This window comes from Poecilia latipinna, unplaced genomic scaffold (genome assembly GCF_001443285.1).
Source record: "Poecilia latipinna isolate Pla-1442-1.1 unplaced genomic scaffold, P_latipinna-1.0 Scaffold20, whole genome shotgun sequence".
Classification (NCBI taxonomy): domain Eukaryota; kingdom Metazoa; phylum Chordata; class Actinopteri; order Cyprinodontiformes; family Poeciliidae; genus Poecilia; species Poecilia latipinna.
In genome coordinates this window covers 134,674-158,922 of record NW_015112636.1, presented here as the reverse complement: position 1 = coordinate 158,922, position 24,249 = coordinate 134,674, and the positions used below count along the sequence as shown (strand labels likewise).

General features: G+C 40.3%; 1 protein-coding gene across 2 annotated transcripts in view; it reads left to right on the top strand.

Moving 5' to 3' along the window:
• camkk1a (calcium/calmodulin-dependent protein kinase kinase 1, alpha a) overlaps positions 1–24,249 on the top strand; it is a 64,422-nt gene that overhangs the window by 3,110 nt on the left and 37,063 nt on the right. For both annotated transcript variants that reach the window (XM_015035158.1, XM_015035164.1), the window contains exon 2: positions 20,628–21,053. In XM_015035158.1, the coding sequence (XP_014890644.1) occupies positions 20,721–21,053 (333 nt within the window). In that variant the 5' untranslated portion in view covers positions 20,628–20,720. The remainder of the gene's footprint in view (positions 1–20,627; positions 21,054–24,249) is intronic.

The window sequence follows — 24,249 nt, the reverse complement described above, 5'->3', positions numbered from 1 at the left end:
GAGGGAACATATATATATTTTTTTCCAAAGAGTTTGGTTTGTTTGACACAGTGCAGTTGAAGCAGAGGTAGGAAGACAAGCTGCCATGTACAACTGAAGCGTGCTGTCCCAGAAGCACATGCCCGCTGTATCCAAAGCAAACATTTCTGTGTTTAAAGTCTCACAATCTTCAATCTAGCATCCCTGACACCAAAGCGCAGCTGTACACTCGCTGTCGCCGCTCTTGTTATTGTTGCATCTGCTGCTGCCGTCTCTCCTCTGCCGAATCGGCCCCCCCGAGTTCCTGGAAGCTCTCAGCGTGTGTTTGTGCAACTCGGCCGTTATGGAATCGTTCTGCCGTCGCAGGGTTGAAAGACACGAGTTTGGAAAATAACAGAATGGAGAGGCTCCTCCAAACTTATTTTTCATGTTGTGTTTATGATTACCGCTAAGCTTTAGTCATTTCAGAATGCTGCAGCATCAGAAAGAATAAAAATATTACCACTACGAGTGAGATTCACAGTTAAAGAGTCTGGTGGATGATTTCTGAGCTTTAATTTAGTAGATTTTAACAATATTAGCCAAATTCAGCTTCATTTTTAAGCACTATGAGAATTAGGAACAGCATTCAAACATTTTCTTTCTAGTTTTACTGTCGAGCAGTCAGAAAATATTCAGAAATGCAGCAAATACTGTAAAACAACTAGGTTTTGCTAATTTAAAATGCATTAATTTTAACTATGATTAGCATCCAATATTAGTGATTACTATCTGTAAAACTCATTCTTCTTTAGGGCTTTAGCTAAAGATCATTTTAGTAATCAACATTCTATCAATTATTGTGGCGAATAATTGAGTAATTAGACAATAAAGGTTAGGCTCTCCAGAAACTTATAATGCTTATAAGTCATGAAACCAAACATTTCAGTAAATGAGGCTTTTAATATTTTTTTTTTGCAAATCTATATTTTATTGGTTAAAATGCAGTAATGGCTTGTCAAACATCCTATTTAATTCTCTACTCTAACAGAGTGATTAAATCGTTCTAACTACAACAAACACTTTTAAATTTGAAACATTCACTCCAAGTATCTCGAAGGTAATATAGGTTAGTATCAAATAAATTATTTAACTTATGCAATCTATATGGCGTTGTGCTTTTGTTTTTATTTGACACACATGTAAATAGTGCCTCACATTTGTTGTTGTTTTGACACAATTTACTTAGCTCAATTTAGTTTTTAGTTAGCTAACTCTCTGCCAGATAGCCACTACGATTAGCCGGTACATGTAACGTTAGCCACCTGTCACAGATTTAGGAAAACATATTGTATTGTTGTGTAATACTACTCCTCGCCATTAGGTGGAGCCGCTGATAAGGATAAATGAGAAACGGTAGAAAGAGTAAGAGATGTCGAAAGTATGGCGGCATTGTTCGGTTAGTTGCATTTGCTGTGCTACGCTAAATAAATGCACCGAGTTATTCAAGAACGTGTCTTGTTTTCCACACCTTTCCACTTATTTTCTGAACGGAACATAAATAATACCTGTTGGCAACTATAGACAACCTCGATGCCAACCTTTGTTCTCATGGAAAATAAATTGCTTATATTGCTTTTGGATCACAAAAGTAATTAATTGCTAATAATTCTCTGAAATCACGTTTTCAACGATTTCCCTTGGAGCGTGGAGATCTTTTTCGATTTTTGCTCCGTGTATCACCATCCTGCTGATCCTAACTCTTACACGGGTTGTTCTGCGATTATTACTGTGAAATGGGGTAAAATCTGATAGACGAGCTCAGACCAGACTGTCCTGGATGACAGGTGTCTTGTGCAATCACCTGCTGAGGCAACAGCATTGCAGCCATGGACTTAAAAAGGCCCAAACACCAGATGAAGAAGGCTGGTTCTGTTCTGGGGACGACTGTGGAACCACTGGAGGGGGAATGAAGAAAATGATGGGGCAACCCTGAGTTTCCTCTTAATGAAGCAGTTATACAACTATGATTTTTGCTGTAATACTGTCCACTTACTGGAGATGACGTGAGCAAACGACTAGTTGGAGAAAATTGTACTAATACGAGTTGCAACAATGTTAAATTTAATTAAAGTAGTTTTTTAACTGAGCTGAAAAGCAGAAATTGCACTCTCGCATCTCTTTGGATTTGTTCTCCATAAACTCCACAGATGACACATTGCCTGCAGTTGGTCTTTGCATAAAATAATAATTTGTTTTATGAGGGTGTGTGTGTGAAAACGAGGCGGCTCGAGTTACAAAAAGCAGGCAGCAGCCATCTTCAGCCGTCTGTTTATGTTCCATGCAAACCAGTCGTACTCCATCGCTTTGTTTCCACTGAGGATCACGTGTTGCGAACTGGAGCTGCTTTTCGCCTCTCCCGCCAGCAACGACGTGATTGCACATCCTTCCTGTTTGACCAGAGATTTTGATATTGCACTGCAATGAAGAAATGTTTAAAGATATAGAAAATATTTAGGTCTTAGTCTACACATTACGATTAATGTCTCTGATTAGTTTTGCCTAATTAGTCTGGCTTTCTACCTGGGAGTTTTATCCAGAAAAAAAAACAAACAATGACTTCCTTTTATGAATTAAACTACTTTTAAGTAGGATATCAGCATATAAAGTTAATAAAACCCTGGGCAATGTCGATCAGTTATGTCAACACAAGCACGTGGATGTATTGGCGCATTATTTGACGCAGACTGTAACGCGACAGTCTTCGTTTTCCCATTTCTCAAACACAAATGGAGACTTTTCTCAAGTCTCCACTTTGGTGGGAGTTTTAATGAATAATCAGTTTTAGTCGCACCATTTTAGCCATCCCTCCTTCGCTCCCTCATGGTTTCATTTCAGCAACCTAAATTTAATCTGACGAATTGAAGCAAAAACACGTTAAGCAATACACCTGGTTTACCTGCATTGTAAGCATTTTTGACAACTTCTGCACTCAGTTGCAGGAATAGATTTTCTGTTGACATTTGTCTTTATTTATCTGTGTTTCTGTTCTCCAGGTGCATTCCTAAGTTTGGGAATTTGCCCTTTAAATAGAGCCTCAGACTGTTTCTTGGTAACTCGTAGGCAGAAAACATGCAATGAGCTCCAATACATTGCAGCATGCATTTATAATTTATATCAGATTAGCCACTTCTATTGGATACTTATCGTGCAATTTAGAAATAAGCCACCGAGTTTAAAATGAAAATTCAACAAATATTAAGTAAAATAATTGTTTTCTCTTTTTAACAGAATCCAGATTTTTGGTGCAATTAACATGCCAAAGAGGTAAGGCTGCTGGTATGCCTCAGTGCTACCTGTCATATTTCCACACCTACTTGATGAAAATCAAATTTTTGATGTCAGCAAGGCTTTAAGAGCATCACTCCAAGCTTCAGTTCATTGGGGTGGGAAGGTGTAGCCGGGGAGCGCGGATCCACACGTGAATACATTTCCAGGTTCTCATCTTTCCACTCCGTCCCACTTACGCTTCATTTTAGCCTTGATTATTCAAAACACAACCAGCAAGGATTTAGGGACTTCTCAGATCTCTCACTTAAACCTCATCAAGTGCAGTCAAGCAACCACACACACACACATACACTCTTACACTACACTCCCCACTTTTCATTAGCATGTGTAATGGAGGTACCTGCTTGCATGATGTACCCGCTGCACCGGTTATTTATTATCATCAGCACATGTTTAATTTCAGGGGAACATCTAAACGGTGCAGCTTGTGAGCAGAAATGAGGAAAACCAAAAACTGAGAACGGACATGCATGTTTGCTCACTGAGCCTGTAGTTTATCTTCAGTTCAGAGTATTAAGAAATGATTTACTTGAATCAAGCCGATATGGGGCTGATGTTATTTACAGTGATGTGCAGTGTTAGGTTTTTGCATCCGTGCCGTAGAAATTGAAGTTAGATTTTATGTGACTTTCTTTCAACAAAAGCCGTCCTCGTGCCGCCGGGCCACAACTACCATGTTGAGACACTGAAACGGTGGAAGAAGAAGCAGCAACAGAATGCGACCCGGTCCACAGGAAACGAGGAGCACTTCTTGAACGTCTGATTCTGATCCAGATGCTGTTCAGTCAGATATTTGCAGAGAGCTGCTGTTGTTGGATAACAGGTCTGTCCAAACCTTCTCCTCAGACAGCAGCTTCTCCTCTGTTCGCTACCCGTCACAGTTTTTCTCCCCCCTCGGGGTGTATTGGACCGCTCAAACTCTGCCTTCTCTCCACTTTTGCACAGTCGTTCCACACCTAAACAGGATTTTGATGTTCTTCCAAAAAGGAGGATGATGTGCAGATTTAAGCCTGCACACGAATAGTTGAGGAGAGTGCTTTTAACTTGCTTCGACCTTGGGAAACTCTTTGCTTTTTTTAGATAAAGGAAGCAAAAATGATTAGTCACACAACTGCACAAAGGAAGTTGTTTTTGTTTTTTTTGCAGAAATAGACCAGCATTGACACGCAACAACACATTATGTGTGTTCTACAGCTTTTTTTCCTTTTTGGATGCTGCATGGACTTGTCAGTTCTGCATAATTTTATTTGGCTTAAATAGCTTTTTTTTTTTTAGACTTATGTCTCCTGTTGTCCCATGAGGGTGAGTATTAATTATCCTCCACACCCAGGGTGGTGTTTATAGTTTAAAGTAAAATAGCTGATCGCTTTGAGAACTGATTAAAAATTCGTTCACACACTCTTTTTTCCCTTTGGGGTGAGTTGTAATAATTATGCTGCTCCATTTTCTTCCTGTGCCATCATGTTTAGGTCTGAACTTGCGGTGTCAGCGAAAAGTTTTCACACATTCCTCATCGCCATCAGTGTAATATTAATTAATAATGTTGACCTTTTTAATGAAGCCTTTGTAATTTTTTTTAATTTTTTTTTTTATCCGGAGTGGAATTACTCATTTCTTTAAAAAAAGTTTGGATTTATTGTAGATTTTATCTCGCTTTATAAAATGTGTACAATTTTTCATACAATTTCAGATACATGCACGCGCCTGCACTCATTTTTGATTTAATGTTCCTGGCGTTAAATCTTCACCTAACGTTTTGAAGCCAATAGTAAGTATTTGATAAAGGAAGTGTATAGTTTATCTATGTTTTTAATGTTTTTAAACAAAAAAAAACAAGCGCATCATAGTGCAGTTGGGTTTGGGGCCTTTCAGAAGAGCTTATTGCACAGATGAATCCATTCCTGAACCAGTTTTGATCTGTTATTTTGGATCTGTGTTGTTTTGGTGGTGCTGATGCTTTGCTCAAAGTAGGCGAAGTAATCAAGATGGTTAAAACCTGGAAAACGGTTGTTGAGTGTTGCAATGATTGCAAACACACAACTGAACTGGTTCTGGAATAAAAACTGATTTCACACCCGACGGTCGATTGGGGACCAAAATTGCAACATTTGTTCCATTTTCAGCTCATGTGGTTCACGTTCACACTGCACTGTGTCAAATGAACCAAACTCTTCAAATAATCTGTTCCCCCAAGAAACAAGAACTGTCGAATGACGCAGCATGAAAACCTCTGAGGAAAGCACAGTGCAACTTCCTTCTTCGTTAAATGTAGGCAAAAATGGAGTAGTGTCAGATTTTAGCAGTTTTAAGGTTTCTTCTTTGTCTTTGGCAAAAGATCACGAGTCATTTCTCCGGCTGTTGTTTTTACCCAGAATGCCCTGCGCTATGGTGCGCTTCCTGCTGTTGGTGTAGTACCTGGTTCACTTTGCGTTCACATGCTAATTCAAACTGCCATTAATTCAAACCAGAGTTCACTTCCAATTGAGCCAAAGCTAGGTTTTTAGACGGACCAGAGTTTGCCTTTTTTTGGTCCACGTCAGAGTTTTCTCCCCACACAAATCTGACACTTTTTAGGCAAAAGAACTAGAGTTTGATTAAAGCAGACTAAACGGGGCTGGTGTGAATGAACCCAAAGCAGACTGGAGGACATTTGATCGAGTTTTATAGAGAACAGCTTGAAGATTCATGGGGAAACTAGCAAGAAATTCAAACTTATACACACAATTTGTGTGTTTTTTAAAACAATTAATTAAAGGTGATTGTTGTATAACTCTTCCACCCTGAGAAAAAGGGCTTATTAAAACCCTAAGACTGCAGGACCAGAATGATGAACTTTTCCCCTGCTCTCTACACAGTCCAGTAAATAAGGCAGCAGACTAGGTTGTCAGCAGTAAATACTAATGTGTGGAATATCTCTGCCTCCGTGAACTAGAGCTGTAGGTGGCTCCTGTTGATTGCCTGCCATTACTTAGCAGAGAAATTGTTGCTGGGCAAATAAATCAGCTCTCATTGCTTCGAGGACAGGGATTTTATTATTTTTCTTTATCACAATGGGTTTTGCCAGCTGAGAGGAAGGAACTTAAAGCTCTGCACTCTCTGCTCCCTCTTCAGCTTCTCTCTGCGTGGCTCGCTGTGCCGTTTCTGCAGAGGTGTCCTTGCAGCAGCGCCATATAAATACCCTTCAGTGTGGATGAGCTTGCTGGCCTCTTTTCTATTGAATCGTTGAACGAGTGGAAAGCTGAATGTGACCGGGAGCCTGCCGACACCAGTGCTCTCCTTTTCAGACGGGAACCGTTTTCGGAGGAGCGAGGCATTCTTTAGATCCGTTCCAATTCTGGAGCTCCACCAACCTTGGCCTCAGCCTTCGTCAATGTTTCTCTTTGTAGCTTGTACCATTAATGTGGTGTTTCATGTCTCCATAAGATGAAGAAGAGGCCTTACAGCTCAATCTGCTTACGTTGCCCACATTTCTTGATTAAAAAGCTGGCCTTCATCCTTCAGAGAGAAAATAACCAGAATGACGGTACTGGAAATACTGAGAATACTTTGCAAACATCTGTCATTAATCCTCTGAAGGGGAGAAAATGTTGTGCGCTAGATTATAAGTGTGGGGGGGAACAATATAAGGTTATGTCCATGACATGTATTTTTATTACTGTTTTGTAGATCAAAATCATAGATCAACAATACATAGAGAACACATCTTCACACATCGCAGGAGGTCTGCCTGGCCATTTCCTTACGCAGCTCCATTCGATTCACATTTCCCTTCACTGCTTCGTCTGCGATTGGTTCCATTGAGCTCAAATGCTGAACGAGTTTCATCCTGGCCAATCAGTGAACAGAAAGAGGAGACGTAAACAACAACAAAGTTCTGGAATTGTAGTCTAACTACAGTTTGACAATGGCAGCAGAGGAAGATTTATTTATTCAGAAATTTATCTTGGATGCTAATTGTTGCGTCTCATTTGTCTTTTCAATGTCTTACAAACTTCCAGACGCTTTAACTTCGTTCTCTGTTTGTTTGCTATGCTGTGTTAATCTGTGCTCTTGGATTACTGTTAGCTTCAGTGAGCATTTTTTAAGTTTAGCCTAAGTGACAACAAAACTATACAGATATTTGGACTAAAATCAGGTGAAATTTGGTTTTGAAGTTTAGTAGAAGTATATATTTAGTTCAGATTGACAAGAGATTACTAAATAAATGGTGCAGCGCTCAAAGATCTTGTCTTTCTGAGCTAGCATGTTGCTAGGATTCCTTGGCAAATCCTACTGTACAGGTCCATAAGTTCTGTCATTTATGCTAGTTAATATTTGAACTACTTCTACTAAGTTTTTGACACTTTCTTTTACTCTATTAAACAAACAAGAGGCATCTTGTTGGGTTTTTAATGCTTTGCTTTGGATGAAGTCGTAGCTTATGGTTAGGTTACATCCAACTCTGACCTTTGTGTCTTCATGAGGGCATTTTGTGACCTAGATGCTAAAATCACTCCCTGGATTAAACTAAAACAAAAAAAAAACAAATTGTAGTAAACCTGAGGATGAGACGAAAGGGCTGAACAAACGAGGAAAAGCTGGATTTACAGTCTCTGAACTCATCTGAGCGCTTTCTGGAGCTGCTTACTCTGCTTCAGGATAAACTCCAAAAAAAAAAAAAAAAAAAAGCATCGACAATTTGTTCTCAATTTAATGAGCATGTGGAAGTTGACTCAAACCTTTCTGCTTCGTGCGGCAGCAGTGGAAGCACAGGATCAGGGTAAAAACAAGCACAGCTTTCTTTAGAGATTGCCATTATTTAGATGAGTCATCAAAGGACCAGTGGGCTAAACATTCCTCTCTCTGATACCAGCAGTCGGCCCACAGCGATGCCTCTCTACTCCTTTGTCTGTGACCTTTTCCTCAAAGAGCCCCGCCACATATCCAATTTGTTTTTTTTTTTTCCAAGAGTGTCTTCTGGTTTTTCAAACCGCCAGAGTTGCATTCAGGAACCTGCTTTACAGAGATAAGGATAAAAACAATTTGCCTTGTTGCCCTAAATTCTGTGAGAAAGACCGATTAGTTTGGGATTCACTGAGAAGTCGAGGACGCGGCTCGTTTTTAGTTGTCAAGAAGTAGCGATAATTACTTCTGCCGAACAACTAGAACCAAACCAAATCAGTAGATCAACAAGCCACATCAATCACGCTGCTAATTAGGTTAATTAAAACATTGTTTATAGTCAGAAGCTGCAAACGGGTGTGCTGTAATGGGAGCCTGCGATATTAAGATCTCACGGTAGTTATTGTTGGATGAAAGTCTGCCTTACAACATGATTTACGGCTGAAGAACAAACTAAAAGTTTCTCTAGAGGCACAGAACTTTATCAAGCTTTACGAATGTCTGTTATGTACACTTTGGTTGTTTCTATGGTTAAATTAACTTCAACTGTAATCTACTTTTAGGCTCAGAGCATCAGGGTTTTACAAGAAGAGGAGGAATACGTTTTGAATTGAACATTTTAGGGATGCAGCAATATAAACATTTAAACTGATATCAATATGCGATATCGGTTGTTGTTAATATCAGTTGGCCTGATTTTACTCATCAGACCAAAACCAATTTTTTTTTTGACTAATTTAATAATTGAATAGGAAATGGTGCTTAATATAATATTTTTTAAATGTATAATTTGAATTAGGTAAAGCTTAAACAGGCACTAGAGAAGTTCAGGGTTTTTACAGACAATATATTTTCATCTTAAGAGCAAAATGTGTATTTTTGTACAGTCTGACTTAATAACTGCTCTGAATGTTGTTCTTTCAGGAAACAATTAACAGATTACTAAATTAGTTGACGATTATTTCAATAATCGATTAATCACGGTTAATCCGATTAATCGTTTCTGTATAAAACAGACTAAGGGAAGAGGAAATGTCTTTCAGGACAGTGTACAGGTTTATTCTGATCGTTTCAGAATGAAATGTTTATGCCAGCTCATTAAAATATGTCACTATTAGTCCTATGCCAACCTTTCTACACCTTTAAAACAGGTTTTTACCCTGTATGCATTCCGACTCTGTTATGGTCGTGCTCAGGTTGTTTTTTTTTTTTTTTTTCTTCCTGGATTAAAAGATGGCGAGAGCTGAATCTGTTCGCCGGCTATACAGTCATGGCTCCCCAGGCACTTTATCAGTCGGTTAGATGGCAGAAACATTCAGCCAGCAGCAGCAGCCGCCATGCATCAGGACTTTCCTAGTAGCCCGCAGGTTTGTGCAAGTGATGAGACCGCATAGAGATCAATTGGATGTTCTTCCTCTCTGAAGGATTTAGAGTATTACTCCCAAGGGGACAGATAAATGGCTTCTCATTTTCCGCAGCAGCAGATTAATCCTCTGCAGGTTCACAGCGGAGCATCCAAGGTATTTACATTCAGGTGTCTCGGGCTCCTGGGGGAGAATTTTAATGGTCAAATAAAAATGAAAAATATTATGTTTCTCCGAATTAAAAAAAAAAAAGCAGTCCCCCATTTCACACACACCAGCACTAGGTGGTTCTAAAAATAGACGGCCGACTACACAACCAAGGTGTACCACGGTTAAAAAAAATCGAGCGACTCTTTTTCGTGTCAGGAGGCGGAGGGTGCAAGGCGACGCGATGCAGATCCCTCTACGTCGGGAAGGAAGCTCGTCAGATGACATTTCTTAGACGAAAGGGAGGTCAGCCATGCCGGACACTGCGGGCTCATTGTCAGCGCGAGCAGAGGAGGAATAATTGGCTCATCCAACTTGCCAGTTTGCACTCGTACATCCTGTGTAATCCCAGGCTTATTATCGCCCGAGGCAGCCAGGCTCAGAGAGGGTGGCCCTGGATTTGGTTGGGATTGTTGTCCCAGACTATTTCCGCTTCAGTCAGATCGATTACAGCTCGTGGACTTGGTGCGCGTCGTCTCGCCTGCCGAGCGGCAATGGCTGCTTTTGTCCAACGCATCGGTTGGATTGGATGCACCAGCCTGGTGTTGGACAGGTTCACAGATCCAGCTGTGTTTCCTAGTGTTAGCAGCTAATCCTGCTGATTGAATTAAAGTGTTCAGGGGATTAGTATGTGACAGGTTAACTCAATTGAAAGTGTCTTGTTTTTTTTGTTTTTTGTTTTTTTAAGTAGTACTGACTCACCAAAGCTGTCATCAAGACTGAATCACCTCCACGGCTTCCTTAAATAATATCCAATTTCTCTTTTGTCTCCTAACAATACAATTTTTTATTTACTTTATGTAATCTCAAAGCACTCAATACAAGTGGGCTCTGCATTTAATTAAAGGGGTGATGTTATGTTTTCCAGTCTCATGATATCATTTTATTTCCAACGAAGTAACTTTTACAAAATGCTGTATGTATCAAATATGACTTAAAAGAAATTTGACTTTACAATTTAATGCCTTGAAATTTTGCCTCTGTCTCTTCAAGAAGCTCCTGCTGTTTTTTTTGACACTCTGCCATCACAACATTCCTCTATCAAGCGTTGTATGAAGCATTGAAAGCCGTGTCATCATCATCATCTGGGCTTTCCCCCAGCGTTTAAAGTGAAAGTACTCATTCTATATGTAAAACTCAGATTTTGAAGGCAGCAGTAAATAATATCTCTGACACGTTGCGTCTCTCATTATTGTGGCATTTGACAAATAAAAATTATTTTGGTACTTTAACAGACCTAGTGATCAGACCAAACATAGACGGTGAAAGACGTTTTTTCTCGCTGTATGTAAACTTCTGGTTTCGACTGTAAGCCACTTTGATTCCTCTCTGTGTTCCACCATCACTGCTCCAAAAAGAGTCCAGATGAGCTTTGCAGTGAGTGATCGCTGTGCTCTCGTAAAGTCTGGGCTGCTGTTCTGGTGAGCCGTTCTGGATCCCGATGTGTCATTTTGCTTCTGTTGTCGCCACTAAAAACAAATTGGCTTTGACACAAAATAAATAATCGCATTCCAAAGACGACAGGAGCGAGCGAGAGAGAGAGAGAGCAAAAGAGCCTGTTGCTCAGAGTGTGATGGATTATGGGTTCTTTGACTTAATCTGCTGCTCACTGCTGCTCCATATGGATGAGGCTCACCCAGTCAACAGTGACGTAGCATAAATGCAACCAACCAGGAGAAACGCTGGGAAAACCTCGTCCTAGTGTGAATGTCTCCGGCAATGCTTTTGAAATCCCAGGAAAAATTAAGAATTTGTACAAATGTGTGTGGATGTATGTGTAACTGTAAGTGTGTGTGTGTACATGCAGAGGAGCTATGCAAATCCTCATTTTAGTCTTGCTGCATTATCCATCAAGAGCAGCAAGTGAGCGTTTCCTTTGGCTCGTCCGCTCCTTGTATTCTAGCACTTTGTTTTCCCCCTGAATACTTAATGTGACCTATCCTTCACTTGAGTGAGATGGAATGTGACAGGACCCCGTCAACCTGAGGGAACGGGGAGGACGTAGCTTCAGGCAGGGAAAACTCTTTGTTCTAGGAGCCAATTTCTGCATAACAACAAGCAAAAAAGACAACATTTGATGGCTGGAGCTGGATGTGGCCTTTGCCGAATATTGCACCACCTTGGAAAAACAATGTTCACACTTCAATATAGATTAGGGATTTCATGTGACACCCCTAAAGCCTAGCAGACTTCTACTTTTGTTTTTTTGGGCATTTCACAGTGTTCTGTTCAGTCTAGCAACTAGAAATGGAAAAAACATGGCACAGCTGCAAGCCTGTCGAGACAAGGTTGTACACTTCAACTGACAGGACGGACCTTTACACAGGGGTGGAAAGCAATTTGTAAGCCAATCAGAAGCCATCAAACATGTTTTGGCCCTTTTTTTACTAGCACCAAGCAGCACTTCTCGACTTGGCTCAATTCTACTTTCCGTTATAACTGAGGAACTGCTGCATTGAGTCGGGTCGTCAAGAAGTGGACGATTCCAGAGTCTGAAAAGTAGTACGGTGAGATCTGTACGCGGCATGAAAACAATGCAACATTGACAGCATGGAAGCTATATTGGACATTCTGCTCGGTCTGTGGCTTTTTTTTGTCAGAACCAATCACCATTGTGAGCTTTTATAACGGGGGTCGGATGATTGTAAGGTTCCTTCTCTGTTGTCAAGTCTTACTCTGTCTGGTTTGGTTCTAGTCAAGTTGGGTGTCTCCATTGGCAGTCTGTTTTAGAGTTTGGAAGCGCGCAAAAGCTGTGGTCCACGCACCCATGATGTCATTTTGCAGGTGTACCGCCAGTTTCTCCAAAATCCATGTGCCAGTCAAAGAATGCAGTCTGCTGCCAATCGAATCGCTTGCGTGTCGTACACGACTTGGTCTGTGTTACCCCTGAGGTGATTACAAAAAACGTTGAGAACCGCTCAGGATGTGTGAACAGAGTCGACTCTGGCCATGGAGAAAAAGTAGTACGGTGTCATTCTTGTGACCCAACTGTTGATTCCACCCATTAGCCAATGACTGACGGTCTCCTGACGTCTTGTTTTCAGCCGATGCCGTCTCGGCACACTTGGAACCACAGCGGAAAAGGTTCTAAAATGGGGCTGGTTCCATGTAGTCGTTACTAGCGGAAATCCCTTAGAACAGAGTAGACCCGCACTGAGCAAGCGCTGGTGGAAAAGGGCCAGTAGAGGGTGCTCTAGTTAGATGAGACCCAAATCTGAAGGTTTTACAAAATATAAAACAATTCACGTCCACATGAACACTTCATCCCCACTGTGACACAAAACGGTGACGGACTTCAGACTGGGCCGGAGGTTCACCTTCCAGCAAAACGACCAAAACGTAAATATAAAGGAAATTCTGTGGCATTACCACATAATGTTATGTTAATAAATACTCTCCATTCAGCCTGACTATGAGATATTTTCACTTGCAAGATATAAAAAAAAAAATTTATTACTACCTTTTGTACCTGTTACCTTCCACTGCACAATGATGTCTTACTTCGTGTTTTTCTCTCAAAATACACTGAGCTTTGTGATTGGAATATGAGAAAAAGTGGTATGAAAGTCTTTACAAGGAACTGGTGTGTTGGTAGTCTGCAACAGCCTGCAGCAGCAGTGTGTTGACTTCAATGAAATCTTATTCTCCGACTATGCTTTGATGTAACTGCATGAATACCTCTATCACTCTGTGAACACCGGGAATATTGGATGCTGAGCAATAAAAGTCTGTAGTCGTAGAGGTGATGAAAATGATGCGTTGTACCTGCGGGTTTGTGATGTTTCTGTCAGTAACTGATGGATCTATGAGTGTGCCGTGGTTTGGTAATTTGGTTAATGTTCAAATAAACTTGATCTGATGTTATTGCTCTTCAATTAAATGTCTGGTTATTGCCGCAGTTCATTTTCTGATCATCTTTTTAACCCCTTTTGCTTTTGTTCTGTGAATACTGCATGCAGCAGTCGGGTATGTGTGCTGTTAAAGTCCAATACAGTGACTTTCCAGGCATAAATATTGAAGCCAATGCAAACGGGGCAACAGGGAGTAACGTGCACAGCAATCAGGCTCCCTGACGTGTGCAAGCATCTTCGCACGGGAGGGACTGTAAATGTTTATCGTTTAGCTCAATCTCCAAAGCCCCAAAACCCGATCAAAGCTCAACGATTCAGAGGGCACTTCCAACTTCAAGGGAAAATGTTTTGCATTTAATTTTTCTTGCTTGACTGCAATTTACTGGACTTTGAGTGCGGATGAATTCATGATTCTCACTGGGATGTCGTGTCCTCTGAAGCACAGAGAAGCATATTTTCAGTGCCTGTCTATCTAAACCGTCGTCTTTAAGACAGACTTTGTAGCTTCATGTCACCTGACTCACTTTATTGCATAGTAATCTCTTCGGTTGTAAAACCTGTAGGAAGCAAATCTCACTATATTTATCTGACTGCCCTTGTGTCCTTTAATGATTAGCTGTTGTACCAGTTGCTATTGGAAATTATATGTGAAAGAAAACAGTTCAGCAGCAAAACAACTTATAAAGCTGTTTTTCCAGATGGACTGATGCACTTTAGAAGAACATCATTAGCCTGTTGCTCATAAGAATACACCAATGAACTGAACGTAGAAGTTGCTACAGAGCTAAAAGAGCCTTTCTCAAACTCGGGGAATGCTCACTAACATCAAGTCAATCTAGCTCCAGCCTGAACAAAGGTAGAATTTGGTTGTTTTTACCTTCGCAATAACAAATACGGGGTTGTCCGATGATCGAAGGATCACATGAGTGTCCCATTTACACAAACATTGTCTAGAGGTCTGGCTGGCCGGTCTGCCCGTTTGTGCCAAGCGACTGAACAGAACTGAACGTTGACCGTTTTCAGTGGCTATTTTGTTGTATAATCTGTCGATCCTGATGTTGGCTATGCCTGCTTGTACTACTTTAATTATTGAGAAAAGTTCAACTAATGCCCAGACAGTTCTATACCCTTCCACTTATTTAAGTAGTTGAACATCCGTCCATTCATTCATTGCCTAGACCTGCTTATCCTTGTATGGACATCTGGTGCCATCATTGGGCAAGAAGTCACCAATCCATTACAGAATTGTAGAACATAATAAAATCAAACTAATTTCAGAAATTGAAAAATAATATTTTACTGTTGTCTGAACTGAAAATGTCATATATTTTTATTCCTTTTGCCTGATTGAAGCGCACCAAAAGCTGGGTTTTGTGGACCACGACGCTCCTAATTTGTACGGTGAAAAATTAGAGGCTTGAGTCCCGAACAAACAATTCTCCTCGAAGTGTCATCGCGTTAGCTTGTAAGTCGTAGGAAGTTTGCATCTTACAGGGTAACGTTGTTCAGGACCGAGCTGGATTGTACTGAACAAAGCACAGATCCTAAAATAAATGTTTGTTTCATAACTTCTTGTAATACATTCATCAAAAAGCATTCTGAATCAGTTAAAGCTGTCAAAAAATCCTTTTCAAAAACGGGCGATCAGAAATCATACAAATTTCTGACTGTTGCTGTCTTTACAGTTTCCATATGTAAGAAAATTATTATTTGAGCCAGAATGACCTCAAAGTGCATTTTTTCCCCCACATGTGATATAATCCAACAACTCCATTAAAAGCATGTATCCAAATGATCACAGCACTGAAGGATTGACGAAATCTCTCAAATTGAGGAAATCCTGTTTGTTTTCAGCTTCCAAGTTGTTTTAGGGAAACATCAGATGAGTCTGTAAGTCAAACGCTGCTGCTCCCATATCCTAACAAATAACTTACTTTTTGAACAAGTCATAACCTTTCTTTGAATTTTACTGTTGTTTGTACCTAAAGATTATCTGCTTAACTACTTACTTACATTTACTTTTTTTACTTTTAATTTACTCTTTACACAGATAAATAATCTCCTGAACCTTTATTATATCTTAACGACTAATCCTGAGAGCCTTGTTCAGTTTGGTGCTTGCTGTTTCTTCCATTCTCCACTTTATTTGATCTTAAACATGGAGCCACAGTATGTTGCCCATCAACACATTCTGTTCTGCATCAACAGCTCACAGCCCGTCGGTAGCACCACAGGAGCATATGCCCTGCATCTTGTGGGGGTTTTCTGTGTTTAAGGCAGGCTTGTCTTAGAAATCATAAAACACTCAAATAATCTAACCCAAGCAGACGTCAATGCAGAAAAAAATAAACATGGTGTGTCAGCAAAAAGGAACGTCATATCATCTGTCAAAAATGGTGGTGACGAGGTATACTGAAGTCCCCAAGTCAACCAATAACTGCTTATACTAAAGTCTTAAGTTAAAATGTTAGGCCAGCTGTCCAGCAGTTCAAACTTGGATCAAACTGGGGCAGGAAACCAATCATCTCAAATCTATAACATAATTATTACGGTACATGTAGGAATCGGACCAAAATGCAGACGGGACATTGGGAGTCTCCTGATGGCAAATGGAACAAACAGGAGGATCTCGTTGTGAGAAAGAAAAAATGAGCCTAAAAATACAAGCGAAAGAACAGGTGGCTGATTGTAAACCGGGTGCAGCTGTGAGGAGAGAACAGGCAGGCAGGCTGAGGGAGAGAGAAATTAACGGCATAAGCTGAGCAGAGGAGGAGTAAACATAAACAACTGAGGAACAGGCAGAACATAAACCTAACTGAAAATGACAAACTGAATACAAAGAAAGAGCAAACAGAAAAATCTAAACATAAGTGAATAAACGGCTAAGAAAATACTGAAAAAAAGAATCACTAAAGCTGAGTACAAACGAAGAAAATTATCAAATTGCAAACATTGGAGAAACTCTAACGCTGAAAACCCAGAATCCTGACAAGAACGAACAAATAACTTGCTAGATATCGAAAGTCCCAGTTGTTATGGATAAATGGACAAATATATATATTTACTCACAGGACATTTAAAGAGCTGCGTACAATATCCAAGCAGACATTTTAAATTCAGTACATAAAGGGTTAATTATCTTGAGGTTCTATTAAACTAAGGCTGATTTTTCTGATGAGTAAAAAAAAAACAACCTTAGGATAGAAGAAGGGTGTACTTTCTATTTCTATTTCCCACAACCAGATCTGAAGTGATTTATTTGCTGTAGTTAAGCATTTCAAACCATAATTTGGACTGGGATGGCTGGATTTGATGTCAGCACACAGCCAAAGGATGATTGAAAGCAGGTTAGGGGTAAAAGTGGCTCACAAATGGAAACCAAATCAATTTATCTCTCCTCCTGGCTACAGGCCATTCATCCCTCTTACTGTAATTGTCTCTGCTGCTTGCTGCATGCTGTATGCCAATAGGAACATTTTCAAGAGCCCTAGAAGAAAGAATACAAAGCTTGAGGTGAATATGCTCTGTAAGCCAAACAAATGCTGTTGGCTCAATTCCAGTGCCGTAAACTACTGTGGGGATTGAAGCAGAAGGTTGAGTTTAATCACCTCACATTAAAACAAAATAAACAAACAGAAGTTGCTTCTTCGGTTTTCTTTGTCAAATCTAGAAAGTCACTGCAGTAAACGACCAAACTCGCATACTTTTTCTGAAGCGCTGGGACAGAGCTGAAAAACTGAAAAACGATTATCAAACAAGATGGATTGAAGCTGCAAATATACAATCTTTTCTAATGGGAAAAAATAACCTAGCTAAAAAATAAAATAAAATGGACCCAGCATAATGCGCTTGTGTAAACCAATAGAAAGTCTCAGCGCAGCTAAAATTAATAACCAGAGCAGGACTTCTCCTCCGCCTCCAACCTCCGCCAGGATGTTGCTCCCACATGCAGCTCGCCGAATGGAGCCACAGCGGAGGGAGAACGAGCCCGTTTCAGGAGCCGCATAATCACCAGTTGGGATGAGAATTAGCAAAAAAAAAAAAAAAAAAAAAATATGACGGTTCCTCTTTGTCCGTCGTTCAAATGAGTCAGGACGCAGACAATGCACTTCCCCCTCGCTGCAGGTGGCTAAAAGGACTCTTCCTGCTCGCGCAACGCGTGTCATTTAAATAACAGCCGTTCGGAAAGCGACGTTGATGTGCGCATGTGCCGCAGGGCGATCGTGGCCCTGACGCCTGACGAGCGAGCACTTCTCCACACGACGTCCCTTTCCTGTCATTAAACTGGTCTGAGTAATGGATGAGAGCTGCCATTTTGTCACATGAGCCAACAGAGTCGCTGTTGGGTTGCATCGCTGATGTCATTAAATGGTTTTACTTCCCACCATGAGGCGCTTCCTGTTGTGATGGCGGATGGTTGGTGGATACCTACAGAAAGCCCGCAGGCTGAAGCGATAGGGGCTGCTGTGGAAGGCCAGAGCTTTTGGCTCAACGCAGTTTTTCTTTCTATTTTGACATTTTAAATGTGTTGCTGTTTTCTGGCAGCAGGGGAAATGAAGCACTGTTTTTTTGTTTGTTTGTTTTGTTGCTGAAATCGGATTTTCTCTGCGCAGTTGTTCATACTACAAAATGCGTCACACAGCAGCGCACCGTTTACAGAACTAATAATGGTTGGAGCGGATTATGGCTTGGTTTTAAAGTTTATTCAACAGTAGAAGGCGACAGTGTTGTTGCAAGATCATAAGATGAAATAATCTTACATTTTTATAAAAATATCACAATGTCCTGTTTCCCCCCCAGTATCAAGCAGCATAAGTCCTGATGCTTTAATCAATTTATTTGTATTTTTGATTAAAATTTTCCAACCTTTTATGAAATTTTAGTGAGCATTTGTGTAAATATCAGTTTAAATATACCTAATAAAGTGTCCAATTAGTATCACTTGTCCTTTATCGGGATAAATTTCTTGTCACAGTAAAAATTTTAATTCATCGCCTTCATGATGAATTTCAAATAATGTTTTTAAAGAGAACTGCTAATTTTGTCAAATTTTGTACTATTTTCTCCACTGTTTGTTCAATGAGAGTATTAATAAATATCAATAAATTTGATTAAATGCAATGTCGTGATGCCAATCATACTTCGTTTTGTGAAGCGCTTTACAAACGAGACTGTTTTCTAAGAGAGGTGTGTGTGTGTGTGTGTGTGTGTGTGTGTGTGTGTGTGTGTGTGTGTGTGTGTGTGTGTCTGGGGCTGTTACTACTGTGTCATGCATTCACAGCCATACAATTACCTAAAAAAGAAGTAAATAATAGTTCTTGTCACTTTTATTGTCATCACAATGGTATAACAGTATAATATTGTGATAAAACTAAGTTCACATCGCCAGTGAGTGTAGAACAGACGGTCAGGTGGATGGAGAACCTGAGCACATCACTGCTGTGTGTGACTGTACCTTTGCGACACACTTCAGGAATAGCATCCTGCAACACTTCCTCAACATCTCCAAGGTGACCTTGCGTTCAGCCTCCCCGTCTCACTTTTGGGTTTCTTTTCTAGAAGCTTACGTGGGATTTGGAGGCTTCTGTTTTACTACATTTTTTTCTCCTTCTGACGTCCTTTTCTTTATATATGAAAGGCTGGAACGCAGTCAACAAATGTTTGGTTATTCAGCCAAATTTAGCATAGCTTCATGTTAGCCTGGCATTGTGTATTTCACAGGGATGCAGCGGCTCATGACCGAAGGCATAACGTGTAATTAACTTTTCAATGAAAGGGCTTGCTTTTATTATTTCTGACATTTGTTTGAATTAATGAGTGCATGTCTACAGTGGGAAACTTGACCCACCAGGCCGCCCGCATACACAAGAAGATGACATTTCCTATTTGCTTCAGACCGCTTAATTAAACTCCAGCCTCTGGTTGGTTGCTTCAATCAGCTTTGGTTGTGTGAACAGTTTGATACCACCGAGGCATTTTAGAAGAGCGTTTTAAACGAATCGGTAGTTTTGTAAATACGAACTTGTTTTTGAGCTTTGAGCCATTCCTTCGGGTGCAGATCTCTTGCACTTATTTTTATGCAAACAGCACATTTTATCGAATAAATTTCTTTCCTCGCTTTTTCTACTAACTAAAAAAAAAAAGACAAATGAAAGAAAATATTTTTAAAAAGTGGCTTTTATTCCCATCATCCCTTCTGTTAGTATTAAGACCACGCTATGAGAATTTTTCTTTAAGTACGAGAATATAATTGTAATATTAACAGAATAAATATATCATTTTACCAGAAGCAGAAAGCTTGGATAGAGTTCAGCAGATCTCTCTGTGTCGTTCTCGCAATTTCCACGTTTTTCTTTTCCTCAAAAATTTCTATTAATCTCAACATTTTGGAGTCTTTTCTTTTCTAACTAATTTTTGACTTTTAAAATTTTTNACTTTTAAAATCCTTATGAAAAATCTATTACTCCTGTTTTGGTTTTTAATCTACAATGGCCCTAATACATCATTGTATGGTGTTGATGTCCTAGCAGATTTAGTATTTTCTTTTCTGTAAAACGTCATTCCTCATTTAAATTTTTTTTTAGTTTTCATAAATTTACAACTTTAATCTCCTACATTATTGTCATTATTTGGACTCTAGTGTTGAAATAATGACACTAGAGTCAATGTACAAAAAATATCTTTTGTAATATTACAAAAACATGTTTTTGTTACATTGACTTTATTCATGAAATAAATAAAAGTTGTATCCTGCCCTTAATATTCCGTCATTGACCTGAATTCAAAGTCCAAATAAAAAAACGCTATAAAACAAGCTTATCAAATAAAGATGGCGGCCTTGGGTGTACCAACATCACTCTAAACTATGGCATGCGTTTGTATAAAAAAAAAAAAAAAATCATCCAGATTTTCCAACATTTAAACCCTCAAAAACAAAAATTTTGATTTATCAATTGAATCAATTTATCGCCCAGCTCAAACTCATTACCATACTTCATTTCCTGTTTGGTTCCAGTTCAGCTGAGGACCGCAGGCTGGCCCAGATCACATTGATGCTGCTGGGTGCTCCTTGGTTCTCCCGCGCCACCATCAACCCCCTCTGGACGCCATGGCGATGAGCAGCGACCCGGGCTGCGAGAGGCTGGACCCCAACTCCTCCAAACAGACGAGCAGTCTGACCGATCTCATGGCCGCCATGACGACGAAAGACCCCGAAGGCTCGTCCGCCAACGGCATGAAGAACGGAAAGGCTCAGCAGGAGAGCATTCAAGGCAAGCGGGTCCAGGCGCTGCGACCTCACCTGTCCGGCAGGAAGCTGTCCCTTCAGGAGAGGGGCACCTACCTGTCGGCGGGGTCAGAGGGAGGTTACACGCACATCTCGTCTCGAGGGGCTCGCAGGCCCACAGTGGAGTCGAAACGGGTGTCCATATCAGACTCTCAGGTGAGGCTTTTATTATTCTTCTGTTTATCTGAACAGAAACCTCAGAAGTGTGATGCATGCTCCACCCCTCCACCCTCACAGCTCCTTCAAACTAGTGGCAGCAGCAGATGGCAAACAACTGGTGGAACTGTGCGTTTGCTGAACTCATTATATAAAAAATTACTTCTCAGTGAAACGCTAAGGATGCTGTTGAAGCGTTACTAGAGGAACAATGTTGTGACGATGTCCTGAAGGCGGCGTTTCAGAAAGAGCAGGAGCTTCTTAAAGAGACGGAGGCCCAATTTTCAGATGTTCAATCTACTTGTACAGTACATTTCAGCACCAAGATAGTTCAAAGTGCTTTGCACCATAAAAACAGAAAATTCAACAATTGAGACATTACATTAGTCAAATTTCCTTTAATATATATATATATATATATATATCGATATATACAACTGAAGGTAAGTGTTACTTGATTGTGCTATAAAATGGCACTGTGTGAATGTGATGTAAATATATAATGCTGCCCCTTTAACATTCAGGATTAGAACTTGACCCGAATCCTTCTCTCTCACCTGCTTCTCACCGTTTCAACAAAGTGATATGACAAACCCAGCGTTGTGTTTGTAACGGTCCAAAGAGCCACAGCTACTCGACAAGTTGTGAGTGCACTCGAGCTACTTACTGAGTTTTTATTTTTTTAGTTAAATAGCTCTGAGTGCGTGTTAATTACAGCAGACAGTTATTAGAGCTTCAGCACTTCTTTTAAATGGAACGGATAAATCTAACCCCTGAAATCAGCTCACAGCTTTCCTGCATAACGACCTGACGGACGAGCTCCTACCTGTGATCTCACCTCCCTGCTCCCCAGAACCAGACCGGTCCCTGGTGCCAGGCGACGTGGGCGGCCGACTGCAGCGCGACAAGAAAGCAGCAGTCTGTCAAAAACAAACTGATCATTACAGATTACCCTCGTAGATGATCAGTTTGTTGTGTTTCAGTTTTCTTTCCTTGACGCAGCTTTGTCAAATTAGAACCTTCAGTGAAAAGCAAACTTGACCACCTTCTAACCAGAGTATTTGTCCAACCTTGAAGTGGAATTGCTGGTCACCCAGTGACCAGGATGAAGTTTGTTCACATTGCGCCAATTCCCCCCCAAAAATATTGTCTCTAGGCACTTACGAATAAATTCAATCCAGTCATACAAAAGTCATACAAAAGTTATTCCAAATGGAATCTGATTACAACAGAACAGAAAACATAAAGACACAAACTGGTGTCGGGTCAAAGAATGGAGGCGATAAATCAGTAAAAAGCAGGTGGTTCATAGTGGAAGACGTGATGGTGGGATTGCACCAAGCAGGCGGTTACATCATCTCTTCTAATAACTTTCATATATCCGGTTTGGATGGAAAAAAAAAAGGCACTAGAAAACCGTTGTTTTGCTAATTATCTGTGTTAGCATCGACAAGCCGTTAAGCTAACGTCTGGTTAGAAACCAAAAAATATATTTGTTAGAATCTGTTTATTCAAGTGTTTGGCAGCGGGATGCATCATGAGTAGCACATGGAGAGCAAGTAGCTGGTTACACTTGTAATGTAGAAGGGGTATCATCTGGCACGAGGAGTCTCCTGCATATCCATCATCCTCTTGCATTTTTCAGTTCGGAGTGAGCATTAAAAATGCATAAGATCTGCCAGGATGTGGAGCCCCTCTGAATTTAACAGACTGCTGCCACAGATGAGCAGAGCTGTCACCGTGTCCGTTCCCGCCCTCCTCTTACGAAGGCTTCACGAAGGACCAGGTTATATTTTAGTTTTCTCACTGGATTTGCAAAAATGACACTTTACAGGGGAAGGCGACGACAGTTCCCGTCTGCGCAAACAGCGGTTACGCCATTTTTATCTTTTTCTTGGAACCTGAGGGGAATATGTGGTTAGCATAACGGCTTTAAAAGGGTGCTTAATGTTTTTATTCGTTGTAAGAGAAGGTCAAAATGATTTTGCTTGTGTCTCAGCTCTTCTTTAAAAACAGAAGAAATCTTTAGATAATCCCACATAAAGCCGTCTGAAGAAAGACGCCAACATCTCTTACCCAACTGCTGTTTTTCTTTTTTCCTTTCTTTTTTAACCCAGCTTTGTAAACACGGTCTACACATCATTTCCTGCCACAAAGGGAACTGGGTTCAAATTCAAACACAATAACTTTGCTGTTCAGTGGATTAAAGTTGGGATTAAGATAATCCAGAGGAAACAGGAGATTAATCCAGGGCTGCGGGAACAGATAGACTGTAATGTGCCGAACGTGGTTACGGCTGAGCACAAGACGGACCGGAAACAAAATAAGAGGTCTGAGCCACTTAAGTCACCCTGTGACATTGTCACAACAAAAGAAGAAATCCGGCTGTAGATTCACTCATATGACTAATCCACTGTTTACCAAACAAACGGGCATTTTTACAGATTTTCTTTACAGTACAGCACCATCCATACACAAGGCGATAGAAGGGGAGGTTGCTGCGTTTGTACAGTAAGCGTTGATTTAAATCTGCTTCCCGCTCCAGATGTGACATTGCTTCAGTTTTCATTTTATTCTGACTAAGGAAGAAATGGTTTTACTCTCGATTTAAATGACCTGATTTAAACATCAAACAGGGGTTCATGTCTTATTTTCTGAAGCTCCGACAGCAGGGCTGGTCCCACCAGCTGCAGAAAGCCTGCACAGTAGCACGATCGGGAACATCGTTAATCCATCAAACATGCCTTAAAATGTTCTGGAACATTTTGACAGACCAAAATGGAGTACTGTGTTTTAAGCAGATTAAAACTACTTAATCTGGCTACTAATAATTTTATTTAATTTTTTTGTAGTTTAAGAATTTAACAGAGAAATGTTCCTAAAAAATCATGTTGACTAAAAGTATGAATACAACGATCATTTATCAGAGAAGCAGGCCAGAACCTTAGAGTGAAGACATTGTAGGGGAACTGCTGAACAAAAGATGGCTCTGCAACGTCTTGACCCAGCAGGTCCTAAAGGTCATATTTTTTTAGGTCATGTTCTGAAAAGATAAATATTTGTAACAGTTTATTCCCCAGATGTAGAAAAATATCTCATCTCAATGAGTTTGATTAAAAAAAAAAAAAAAAAAAAAAAAAAAAAAAACCCTTGGGAAAAATTAAAAGGAAAAATTCTCCGCCCCCACCTCCTTCTC